Source organism: Cajanus cajan, chromosome 10 (assembly GCF_000230855.2).
Source record: "Cajanus cajan strain Asha chromosome 10, NIPB_CcT2T_4, whole genome shotgun sequence".
NCBI classification, from domain to species: Eukaryota; Viridiplantae; Streptophyta; class Magnoliopsida; order Fabales; family Fabaceae; genus Cajanus; species Cajanus cajan.
In genome coordinates, this window is record NC_138526.1 from 16,940,090 (window position 1) to 16,953,386 (window position 13,297).

At 41.2% G+C, this 13,297-nt stretch overlaps 1 protein-coding gene across 1 annotated transcript; it reads left to right on the forward strand.

The window, feature by feature from the left end:
• Positions 1 to 9,515: 9,515 nt before the first annotated feature.
• LOC145952339 (serine/threonine-protein phosphatase 7 long form homolog) lies at positions 9,516 to 11,156 on the forward strand. Its single transcript, XM_083064685.1, has 6 exons — positions 9,516 to 9,646; positions 9,920 to 10,047; positions 10,136 to 10,142; positions 10,240 to 10,330; positions 10,430 to 10,831; positions 10,923 to 11,156. Exons 1-6 carry the CDS (start codon positions 9,516 to 9,518, stop codon positions 11,154 to 11,156), a joined length of 993 nt encoding a protein of 330 aa, XP_082920811.1.
• Positions 11,157 to 13,297: the final 2,141 nt, after the last annotated feature.

The window sequence follows — 13,297 nt, forward strand, 5'->3', positions numbered from 1 at the left end:
AGGCCGACCTCGAATCTCGACTTCACCAACTCAAGGTAGAAGTATCACCATATACAAAAGCATATAGCAGACACCAAACATGTGCCTCAAACAGCGCGAACAGCCAAAATTGAACGCAAATACGGACAAGATAGAGCAAAATATATATATACAAACAAAGTTCTCAAAATTCAGTACATCAATTCAAGCCAAAGAAAAATAAATCCAGTTATTACAAAGGCGGCCTAGGCTGAAGCATCCCCGCCAGAACTGTCGTCGGCATCATCCTCCTTGACTAGCCTCCCAAAGCGGACGACTTTCTCCACATGCATGGAAGAAAAGTCAAATCCAGGAGCAAGAAGCCGAGCCTGACGAGCAGCCTTTTGGAAGCCCCTCTTGTGCTCAACCACAACGGAGCGTTCGACCTCCGCGAGCCTCTTGTCCGTGGCCGCCCTCCCCGCCACCAGCTCCGCGAGCTCCGCCTTCAAGGTGGAAATTTCGTCCTCACGACCACCAAGAATGACCTCGTTACGGAGGCGCTCCTCAGCCGCCGCCGCCAACTCGCCCTTAAGAGAGGTCACAATGTCCTCCAAAGCCTGTACTTGGCCACGACTAGAGGTCACCTCATCCTCCAAGGAGCGAGCGCAGCCTCGAGAGAAGGCGACGAGTTCCTGCAGCTCTCCCACCTGAGAGGCATAAGCCTCATTGGATCGCAACGCAATCTCAAGAGACTTCTGCACCCGGGCAAGGTCGCCACGTGCAGAACGGAGCTCAGCCTCGTGCCACTTCGCCTCACCAAGGGCTGCGCTAAGAGCTTTATTCTCTTCCCTCAGGATCTTGTTTGCCTCCTTCCAAGATTGAAGTCGGCCCCTCAACTTGGCCAGGTCCTCTTGCTGCTTAGCCAAATCCTCCCGCTGTTGGCCCCACTTAGGCTTCCAGTGGCTCACTATACCCATCACTCTTTGCAGCATGACCTAGGCAGCATCAAGGCTGTCCTCGGGACTGACCCTGTCTATCAATCCCCGGTCCTCGGAGCTCAGCGAACCTTGAGGGAAGAACCCCTCCGCAGTCACCCCCACGCTCCACAATGAATCCAGGTCGGCGGAGGCGCTCACGTGATCCAGCCGCACCTTATCTATACCCTTCCCAAAGCGATGGGATAGGTATTGAGTCCGGGCAGGCCTCTGCAACGAGCCCGCCTGCGGCGCCGAATTCGTGGCAGAGGACGGTACTCCCCGCTCAGCACCCAAAAAGTCCACTTTAGGGACCCCCGGCCCCGCCTGCAAAAAGTCAGTCCCACGTCAAAAACAAACAATGTGATGTACGAGAAACCACGAACACAAGAAGACAAAACACCACCCACCTCAGCAGCCTAGGCGACCAGCTCGGCGGCATTTCCCGCCTGCACCTCAGGTTCAGCGGTATTTCCTGCCTGCAAAAAATCACCCAGATCGGACAGTCGGACAACATAACAAAAGGCAAAGGGAAAGTCCGAGAAAGACGATACTCACCACCTTGGCAACTCGGGCAGCCTGCCCGGCAGTCAGGGCCTCCACCTCGGCGGCCTGCCCAGTAGGCTCAGCAATCTGAGCCACCTCCTCAGAAGCCACCTGGGGTGGTGGACTCTCAGTGAGATCCACCGCATCAGCATCAGCGACCTTGGAGGTCACCTCCTCGGCACCTGGAGGGACTGAGGTTCCCTCGGCCTCTTCCCCCCCCCTCTTTCTCTTCCGACTAGCCTTCAGGGGGGCAACATCCTCCTCCGGAGGCTCAGGAATCTCGAGCTCGGTAATGTTGTAGCGGTGCTTAAGCTTGCGCCACAAGTTTTTCCCCATAATGCCTGCAAACAAAAATGGAAACACATCAACAAAAGGAAATTACACGAACCCTAGCAAATCACCAAAACACAAAATACTCACTCTCTAAGCCCCTCTCCCTGTAGGGCGAATTCGCAAGCGACAGAATGAGCTTGCAATCCAACGGGCGAGGGAGCGCGGCAAGGTTTTCGATGGCGGCTGCCTTTGAAGCCGTCACCTCCAGGTTACCCAGACCATGAAACCTAGACAGTTTGGGACACCAGTAAAAAGGAAACTTCGGCAAGCCGCCAAAGTGTAACACCTCGTCCTCCAGGGGGTCAGTACCCACAAGGACAACCCGGAAGAACTCTTGTTTGAAGTTTTTATATGATTGGGAGTAGAGAGTAAACAAACCCCCATCCCTACTCCCATTCAAAGACAAAGTGCCATAAGGCGGAGCGCCTAGCTTCAGTTGATAAAAATGAAGAAAGACGCGAAGAGACACCTCTATCCCCAGTACTGTACACAGGACTTGAAAAGCCCTCAAAAAACCCCAACTATTGGGGTGCAACTGGCAAGGAGCCGAGTTGATGAAGTTCAAAAATTTGCACTCAAATTGGGTGAAAGGAAGGCAGTCACCTAAATCCCTAAAAAAGCTCAGGTACATATAGAAATGGGGAGGGTCGGTAGACTTCCCCATGTACACACCCTCATTGGCCTGACAAGGCTCAAGCCGAATCATATGGGAGATAGAAGGGTCGCAAACCCTACACGACCTAGAGACCCTATTAACATCAAGAAAGGTCCGAAAGACGCTTTGGACCCCCGCCATCTCACACTTGACCCAGTCACAACCAGGAATACCTGGCTCCGGGCCCCGGGGCAGATCCCTCTTTTCGGCGGTAGCCTTCCCGACAGCCACCGCCTTACCACGCGCCTTACCCCGAGAAGGCACAGAAGAACCGGCACTACTCCCCCCAGCCATGAAAAAGAAAAGAAAGAATCGAAGAAAAACCGGGAAAAAGAGAAGAGAAGACAGTAAAAAGGAAGTACCTGGTACTCCTCTTCAGAAAATAACCCTAACAACGAAGGGGTTATCGGAAACGGTAACTGAAACGGAGAAGACGGAGACGGAAGACAAGCAGAAAAGCAAGAGCAACGGCGTGCACAAGAAGCCACAAGAATGGAAAAGAGCAAAGTGAAAAAGGCCAAGGGGCGCGAGTGAGAGAAAAGAAAAAACTCTCCCGTAGAATTTCAAAACGGTCACGACACGTGTCACCCAAGGGACGCGCCTGACCACACATTAAATGAGACCCATTATGACAGAGGAACCCATCATTGCATAACCGTCATGACCACTAACGTGCCGACCTCGCGTTTCGAAATACGAAATGACTTTTGCACGATTGGCATCTTCACAGGCGGACATACGCGAAGGGTCACTTCCCACTGGCGAGCTCGGTCTTAACTCCTCGACCTACGGTCTTTGGAGCTCGGGGGGCTAGTGTACTAACCGTACTTCGCACCCGGGCTCCGAGCCCGGATTAGCAATACAAAACAACCCCGGGCACGTGCTGCGCGACGTCAGCCCGGTATCTGAGCAAATCACACTTGAACCCGATGATCTCGCCCCAGACCAGATCCGCCCTTCAACTATATCATATCATAACATACCCTATCTCAGGCCCAAGGCACAAGGCAAACCTAAACCACCCTAAGGTACGTGCATTATATATATGAGACTATTATTCATGCAAACCCTAACTTTGGCATCAGAGTCTCTTTTGCAGGTACCTCCCCCATCTTGGAGCACCAATACATCAGGCAAAGGAGGTTCACCGATCTTACTGGACGGGTCACCTCTACGACCAAATTCCGGTAAGAACAAATTTAATGATAAAAGATTGACAAATTAAATTCTTAAATACTTAACTAATTTTCTCATGCTAATTAATTTACCAAACCAACTATTATATATATATAATTTATAATTAAATGATAGTATAAAATAATAATTTACTATCAATATATTTTAATAGTATATAGTTAATTTTATTTATATTGAGAAATACATAATTAGTGAAATGATATATTGATGCATGATAGTCTAAAATTAAAAGATAATTTATTGACATTATAATAATTTTACCAATTTTACATTATATTATTTTTAATAAAACAAGATTAATATTTAATACAATTTTAAAATAATTTTTTAAAAATAATATCAACAATACCCACAAAATTACTGACGTTATTATCGACGATGTATCCGTGAGTAATTATTTTTTTATTAATAATTTATTTTAAAAATAACAAAATTAATTCATAAGTAATTATAATAAATAAAAATTAAATTAGATAATTACCCCGTGAGTAATTACCGACGGATAAATCCGTGGGTAATTACTTTTTATTAATAATTTGTTTTAAAAATAATAAAATTAATTTATAAGTAATTATGATAAATAAAAATTAAATTAGATAATTACCCACGGATGTGTCCGTGGGTAATTATTTTTTATTAATAATTTATGTTAAAAATAATAAAATTAATTTATAAGTAATAATGATAAATAAAAACTAAATTAGATAAAAAAAATTTAAAAATATATAAAATTCTTATAGTTAAAGAAAAGTCTCTAAAAACACTATGATACAAGAAAGACATTTGTGTTTTATATATAAAAGTTAATTATTCTTTGATTAGTTACTATTTTTCATTTAATATATATTTATACAAATTTTAAATATGATTTATTGATTTAACTATAATATTTATTTTTATATATAATTCAGTATAAATTTTAATATAATAAATAAAAATGTCACTTGTGAAATACACAAACTAAAATATTAATATTTTTTAATTTAGATAAAAAATTATAGTATTATATTATATTGTAATTTGTGAAATATATTGGAATGAGAGGGATCCAAAGATTGTACAAGTATGAGATTATATAGTTGAAGATGACTTAAAGGAATTAATTTGTACTATTTATACCAATGAGATGCATCTACTCTTTGGTAGCTTATTCCTTAAGAACTTCACAGTTAAGCGTGCTTTACATGGGGTAATTTAGGGATGGGTGACCTTCTGGAAAATTTTCCAGAAAAATTTGCAAGTGACAACAAGGCATGCTGAAAAGTCTTGTGTTAATTCATGGGGTTTGTGGGGTCAATCTTTGATCCCAAAAGCATACGAATATCTCAAAAAGGGTTACCCATGGAGAGCTTCGATTGGTGAAGGGTTCTGACCAACGAGGAGTTGCGTGAAGTGTCATGGAGTGGAGCTGTTGAAAGGTCATATATGAGAGATGGTCATTACCCACGGATTATCCGTGGGTAATTCTGTCGAAAAGTTACCCACGAATTATAATCCATTGGTAAATGTTTCAGACGAGCAATTTTTTGACAGATTATTGTCCGTATGTAATCCGTCGAAAATGAAGTGTTAACCACGGATTTTTTGGATTACCCATGAATTTTGGTCGTCTGTAATTTCAAAATTTCTTGTAGTGAAAGGTGCAGACCTTCCCTGCATTAGTGAAAGGTCCTCGACCACCTGTTCTTCCTCTTCCTCTTGAGCTTCCTCCTCTACCATTAAAAGGAGATCTCCCCCCAGATTGTGTGTTGAGGCTAAAGATTCTTGAGTCTCCAAGATTGGGTGTGTTTTGTTGTCTTTCTTGCTGCAATACTAGAGAAAAAAAACTTTGTTGATCATAGGCAAAGGATACATAATAAGAATTTGACTCTTGACAGTGTTGTATTGATCATTAAGACCCTTGAGGAAGCATATGACATATTCGGTGTCCTTGTAGTCTTTTACTTTGGTGGAAAGGTCACATGAGCATCTAACATCACAGGTACAAGTTGGCGTTGGCCTTAATGACTCTAATTCTTCCCATAGGATCTTTAGCTCAGTAAAATAGCCTGATATAGTGCGGTCTGCTTGCTTGATGGAATGAATTTCTTATAGTAAGTCTGAAAACCTAAAGTAATCCCCTTTTGAAAATATTTCCTTCAAATCCTCCCAAAGCCTTTGAGCATTGTTGATGTAGATGACACTTTGTGCTATTTTTTCAGAAACAGATTTTGTTATCCAAGAAAGAATCATGGTATTGCATCTTACCCAAGCATCATGGAGTTGATCAGATTTTTGTGGTTCTTGAATGGACCCGTCAACAAATTTGAATTTGTTTTTTGGCAGCTGAGCCCTCATCATGCTTCTGCTCCAAGAATGGTAATTTGACTCATCAAGAATTGGGCTAGCAAGAACAACGCCTGGGTTTTCTCCCGGGTGGAGATAATAAGGGCTTGTAGGGTTTTGGGGATCTTCATCTTTTCCTTTGCTGCTGATGGTTTCTTTTTCAGCCATAGTTGTGGATAGCAGGATCCGCTTATGGAAGCAGTGGCAGAGCTCTCACATTGAGAGGCTCATGATACCATAAAGTGGTAAAGAAAGGAAAATTTCTTATTGATTAAATGTTTGTTCTGTTTGTACAAAAAAACATAAAGAAAAGATAGGCTGGATATGTATATATATAAGGGCAGCCAGCAAAACTGAAGGAAAAAAAACAACACAAACAAAATAATTAACTTAACTAATTTTGCTAATTGTAGAATTGTGGTCTAATACACCACACATTCAAATTCATCACTCAACATCGCACTCCACTCACCTTTTTCTTTGACACGCACAACACATTCACTAGTTTTTTCATTCATAACATCCTCATTTAACACTATTCTCATTGTCGCCACCCGCCGAAACGGACCTTGGCATTCGCGACGATGGTCGGACTCCTTTTAAAGTTTTGAAAAATGATGGATTGTTAGAACGACTTATTCTCAAACTGAGATCTTGTCGAACTAACAATTTTATTAAAATGGTTCACCAATCCATGTTAACCCCAAGCGGGACCCTCCATGGATTAGTGGTTTTCGCAAAAGGTAGGGTTCTTGGAGTCGCCACCAATGTTTTACTCAAAACATTGGAAAAAGATTTAAGGCAATTGATTTTTATAAATCAACCTTGGCCATTACAACCAGAGTTGGGTAAGGGAGTCGGTTACGTGCGGGGAAGGTGTTAGCACCCCACAACGCCCCATTAGGGTTCCCTATGACGGATTATTTTATAAATAACAGTGTAAAATTACTAAATTACCCCTATTTATTAGAAACGGCTATGAATAAGATATCTACATGATGAATAAATTAAACATGCGATGCAACAATCAGAAAGCAGTAAAAGCAAGGATTTTGAAGAAGAAACCTTTGAAGCGTGCTTTTATATATTCAAATGTTAGGAGGCTTTTTGGCGCTCCCTCCCACTACACGCTCGCTCGCTCCTTCCCTAAAAATTAATCTTTACTATGGAAATCAAAAAGATTTCCCTTCGACTAGTTCGAATTCTCAAGCTAAATGCTCAGAACTCAAGAACTTCGTCGGATCGGCTCTCGGAGAGAATTCTAGGGCAGAACACTGCTCAAAAACCCCAGAATACTCAAGAAGAGAGTCCAAGAAGTGTGAAAAAGTGTCTAATGACGTCCAAATGACGTCTTATTTATAGGGGTGAGGCGCAGTACGGCCCCTGGTGTCAATACGGCCCGTATTGAAGTTTTGAACTTCAATACGGCCGTATTGAATTCAATACGGCCGTATTGAGGTTCAAAAATATCAATACGGCCGTATTGGTTTCAGTACGGCCGTATTGCAGTTCAAAAATGCAATACGGGCCGTACTGAGCTCCAAAGAGGCCGTATTGAGCTCCACTCCTCTCACTTTCTTATTTTTAGCTACTCTAAGACCTCTAAACCTACAGATAGTCATCCTATGGTCTTCTGGGAGTCCTTCTGGCTGACTTTCCATTGATCTTTGAGAGTCTTCGAGTCTTATTTCCGACCCGGACAATTTTAGGGGTCTACACTCATGGGAAAGGGTTTGCATTTTGATCCTCCATGAATTACAAATCTCTCACTTTTCTCTTTCTTTATTAATATTCATACACGTTCCTACACAAATTAACATGATGATGCAAAGGATATGGAGACTGACTATCCCCCAAAAGTTGCAGTATTTATATGGAGACTTTGGTGGAATGGGGTGGCAACATGGGAAAATTTACAAATTAAGAAGGCAAATCCATATACATGCACAGGGAGCTGACAGTACATGCAAATTCTGCAATGAGAAAACAGAACCACTTTCTCATATTTTCTTCTCTTGTAGGGTTATAGACACTTTATGGAAAGAGTGTTACGATTGGAGTTATTTTTTAGTTGTATTACCATCTAACACATTGCAACATTTTCTCTAGGTGCCATTTACAAGTCCGTCCAAAGAGGTAACTAGAAAGTGGGTTGTCATTTGGTGTGCAATAATATGGAATATTTGGCAAACTAGGAACAATTGTGTCTTTAAAGGAAAAAATTTTCAGTATTGACAAATATTGTAGGATATAAAGGTGTCGACATGGAATTGGTTATCAATGGACAAAAACTTTAAATACAGCTTTGTAGGCTTTTTGACCTGAGTAAATTAAAAAAAATAATTAAAAATACATGAAATAAAAAAAAAAACTATTTACTGAAATAGGTGATTTTGGATAAGTCAGCAGACACGTGGTACTGAAAACGCCAGGGGGGTGGGCGTTTTTCAGAAAAAGCCTCCCCCCCAGGCGCCTTCTATTGCTGATGTGGCAGGGGGGCAAACGTTTTGCACAAAGAGCCTCCCCCTAGGCATTTTGCTGATGTGGCATTTTTGTACTAAAAGTGCCTCCCCCTAGGCGTTTTGTTGATGTGGCAGGTTTTAACTGAAAGCGCCTCCCCCTTGGGCGCCTTCTACACACATGGCAGTGTTCAACTGAAAGAGCATGGGGGGGAGGCGCCATCTGTTCTCCATTTGACACGTGGCAGACCTCCCCCCATTTTGTGTTTAAGTGCTATCCGAGAGAGTAAAGGGGCAGAAACATTTTTGATTGAGAAAACGCTTGAAGTCCCGACGCTCTGAGAAAACGGTTCTACCAGTTGATTTTGAAAAATTTGATCCGCCCACAAAATTTTTTTTTCACGTTGTTATCAGGTATGTTTTTTACTTTATTTATTTTAAAATTAGAAATAAATATTAAAATAGAAAATGTTTAGGGATGATTCATTAATGGTTTCTGGGTGTGGAACGACCCGTTCTGAAAACAGAACGGGTCGTTCCGATTGAACAAATTGGTTGTTATTTTGGATCTAGAACGGGCCATTGTGGGGCCATTCTGGTTGTTTGATTTAGTGAAAAATGGAAGGGATCAGAACGACCCATTTTGCTTTCGGAACGGCCCGTTCCAGAACCCAATTTTAGACACGTTTTGTGCAATGAGAACGGCCCGTTCAGAACGGGCCGTTCTGATTGCAGTCATGAAGGATTTCAGTTGAAAATTTTGAATCATTATGAGGGATTAAATTAGGTATTTAGGCGTTTATAAAATTTATAATTAATTAGTTGTTTGAGTTTAATATTTAATTTGTTTGTTTGTTTAATTATATCAGGATGTCTACACAGATGATTCATGCAGGACCTATCGATGATTCATTATTAAGGCTTCAACCATTCCATATATCTGAGCATATATGGAATGGAGCTGAAGATAGGCTTTTGAAGGTTAGGAGTGCAAAACAATCAGAGTTGCGTGGTGGTGAGATTCCAGCTACTATTCAGGATCTTCTATAGAGGGCTGGTTTTATGGGGATGGCGCAGATTAGTTACTTTCCTGTGGACAATCATTTAATTTCTTCGTTAGTTGAGCGATGGAGACCAGAGACCCACACGTTTCACATGTCCTTCGACGAGTGTACTATCACGTTGGAGGATGTTGCAATGTTACTTGGGTTGAAGATCTCCAGGGCACCCATTACTGGATAGGCAACTATGGATTGGGGAGCTCTTGTGCAGTGCCTTCTTGGCATGACACCCCCTGAGTCAATGCTTGCTGGCGGTTGATTGAGGATGAGCTGGATTGACCGACACTTTTCTAATGTTTCTGAGCATATACATAGCCAGGAACAGTTGGAACGCTATACTAGAGCGTTCATTTTACGCATAATCAGGGGATATTTATTAACTGATCACTCTAGCTCGCTTGTATCCCTCAGATACCTGAGTTTCCTCAAAGACCTGGATGTTTGTGGTCAAATGAGTTGGGGGTCATGCGTCCTGGCGAATATGTACAGGGAGTTGTGCGTGGCCACGAATTATGATCACAAGGAAATTGGTGGTTCAGGTATTTTACTGCAAATTATGGGCATGGTATTGGTTTCCATTTATTGCACCACCTCATCCACCTTTATCTACATTTCATGTTCCTCTAGGGGCAAGGTTAGTAACTATATTACTTGTGATCGATTTAAGAATAAATATATATAGAATTAATTTGTAAATTGAAGAATTAATGGTTTTTTTGTTTTTATAACAGGTGGAATTATGCCTTGCATAAACCTAGAGAGGAAACAAAAGAAAAAATTGTGAAGTATAGAGAGTATTTTGACCGTTTAAAAAGAGAGGATGTAAGTTTTAATTTATAATATTATATTGAAGATTTAGATTAAAAAATTATGATTATAAATGATAATTGCTAAGTACTTAATTGTTTTGTTGTTTTGCAGTTTGTATGGCAACCATACTTGGAGTTACTCCTTACATTACCTCCTTACTGTTTTGAGGACTCACAAGTATGGAGGTCAACTGTCCCATTGATTAATTTCTACATCGTCGAGTATCATTACGCAGATCGTGTCATGCGACAATTTGGGATGGTCCAACACATTCCTGCGCCTCCTATTCATCCGGAGAAATTGCATGATCTTTCGTTGAGAGGCAAGGATAACACGGACTGGTCACGCATGCACGTTCAATTTGTGCAGGAGTGGCAGTCACGACATCATCGTGTATGGACACAACCTGCGTGTGATACACCACACTTGAGCAATAGCTCAGAATACATGGTGTGGTATAGGAAACATACAAGGCGATGGATTTCTCCTTCTAGTGCAAAGGAAGGATATGTGGTGAGTACAAATCTACGCATGTATTTTAATAATTACTTGTGACATATTTACAAATTTAGTATTTTGATGATATTTATTATGTTATTTGTAGACCGATGTTCTGGAACACATGTATCATGGCACCAGTGAAGAATATAGGGATTCCTTCGATTTTACCATGATGCATGAGAGGATCGGTCACTGCTTGCAGTTGCGAGACGAGGTGAGCAGGGTTAGTTTCCCTTTTACACCGGCTCCAGCTACAACATTACCACAACCAGACGCAGTTCAGGTGGAGCACATTGGGGCGGGTCAACGAGAAGGAAAGGGGCTAAGTCGTCGATGAAGGCGAGTTGATCACCAGGGTTTACATATGCCAGTTCCTCCGATTGAGCCACCAACTGGGACATATTATCCGACTACATTGACCCCGGATGCAGATGTGACACAATATGTGTATGGTACTGCACAAGACACATCTTTTGGGTTTGACACAGCAAGAGTGTCTGGTGCAAGTAATTTCCCAGCATCGGAGTCGATGGGTCATGTCCCGAGTATGTCGGGTGGTAGTATGTTCCAGTTTACACCTACTCCATATGTTCCAGACATGATCTCTCCATCAGCACCTATGATGGATTATCGAGATTATCGATTTAGACAGCCCTCAGTTATGATAGGAGGATATTTTGGTGGGGCTACGTCTTCCCAACATCCAGGTTTAGGGCATGATCTGAATACAACATTAGCAGTGGAAGCTGGAAGCCCTGAGGGAGATGGTGATGGTAGTTCGAAGGAACCTAGATCGTGGTGCTCGCCATAGACAACGACAATGTATACTAAGTCCCCATGAGCAGCACATACGGAGAAATGAATAGGTAATTTGAATAATAAGTTGTTAGTACTTAAACGTAATTCATCGTTCTATATTTATTTTTTTACCTAAATGTTTACTAATATTAACTTTTATTTATAGTTGATATGCCACCGGACCATGCTGGTTACACGCTCCAGAAATACGATAATACGTTGAAGAAGTAATTTGTATTTTTTTAATAGTTACTGTAAACGTTGTTGTCATTATTTTATTGTATAACAGAACAGTTTAATTGAACTAGAATTGACATATGATTTAACTTTGGAGGAATTTTATTCTTTAAATACACAGCAAAATACAAACTTTTCATGCGTTATTGATAATATCTTCAGCCAACACAGGGCAATTGGTTCTATTATGCCCTTCACACCTACAATGTCCACATCGTTGCCTCCTTTAGGATTCAGTCCAATCCATTTCATTTCTAATGCGGGTGGATTTTGGGCGTCCCTTTGCACGTATCATTGTCTCATCTGGGAGTATACGAGGTCCATTATTAGGTTCAATATTTTCTTCACTTCCAAGTGGGAACCATTGACCTGAATATGCCGCTTTGATGTATTCGTTAGTATATGCGGCATCAAAAAAAATTAATGGATCTATATGAACGTGTGCACAAGCTGCTATTGCATGTGAACATGGATATCTATATGCCTGAAAAGCACCACACTCACATTTTTTTCAGTTAAAAAAACATTGAAAACCTTTCCACCTCGTTGTGTTACTGCATTGAAGATTTCTTCAACTTCAAATCTTGTACACTCATAATCATACCTGCGAACGAAATGAAAGGTTGCTTGTTATTGATTTGTTTCCATAGCATCCTTTAACTTCTGACAGTAACGTTTACCCAGAGCAAGGTCAGTGTTTGCCTAACCTAACCTTTGAATAAAATACTCCACCAACCTAGCATACGTGCATTTAACTAGTGCAGTTATAGGCAAGTTTCGTGCACCCTTAAGGACTTTGTTCACTACCTCAGACAAATTTGTTGTCATTGTCCATATCGACGTCCTTCTTCGTCGTGTGCGATTGCCCATTTTTCAAGGGAAATGCCATCAATCCAACGACAAATTTCAGGGCTCACCTCACGGAACCTTTCCAACCTTCTTTCAAATCTATGGTTGTTGGTTGTGTACCCTGCCATATATGAAGTTTATGTATTAATATTTATAAAATTAAACTAAATAGTACACCATATAAAAAACAATAAATCCTTTAGTACCTATGTTAATCAATTCTTCTTTAAGTTTAGTATTCTTGAATCGGTGGCTGAAGTTGCTAGCGATGTGTCAAATGCAATATACATGATATGCTTGAGGTGGTTGCCACCCTTGGGCATTTGCCACTATTGACTTGATGCTTTGGTGTCGATCACTTATTAAACAAATACCTTGTTTTCTCGTAACATACCGACGAATGTTAGACAAAAACCATGACCAATCGCTTAGTGTTTCTCCTTCTACTATTGCAAATGCAAGTGGTAACACGTGAGCATTTCCATCTTGTGTCGAAGCGATTAGTAGTGTGCCTCGGTACTTTCCATACAAAAATGTCCCATCTATTTGTATAATGGGTTTAGTGTAGTTGAAGGCATCACATGCTGGTTTAAA

Bases quoted from the DNA above. Each gene is read 5' to 3' on its own strand.
- LOC145952339 (XM_083064685.1), top strand. From the start codon at position 9,516: ATGGCGCAGATTAGTTACTTTCCTGTGGACAATCATTTAATTTCTTCG. The intron at 9,647-9,919 runs GTTACTTGGGTT...TGTATCCCTCAG, and splicing joins ACGTTGGAGGATGTTGCAAT to ATACCTGAGTTTCCTCAAAG. The intron at 10,331-10,429 runs GTAAGTTTTAAT...GTTGTTTTGCAG, and splicing joins ACCGTTTAAAAAGAGAGGAT to TTTGTATGGCAACCATACTT.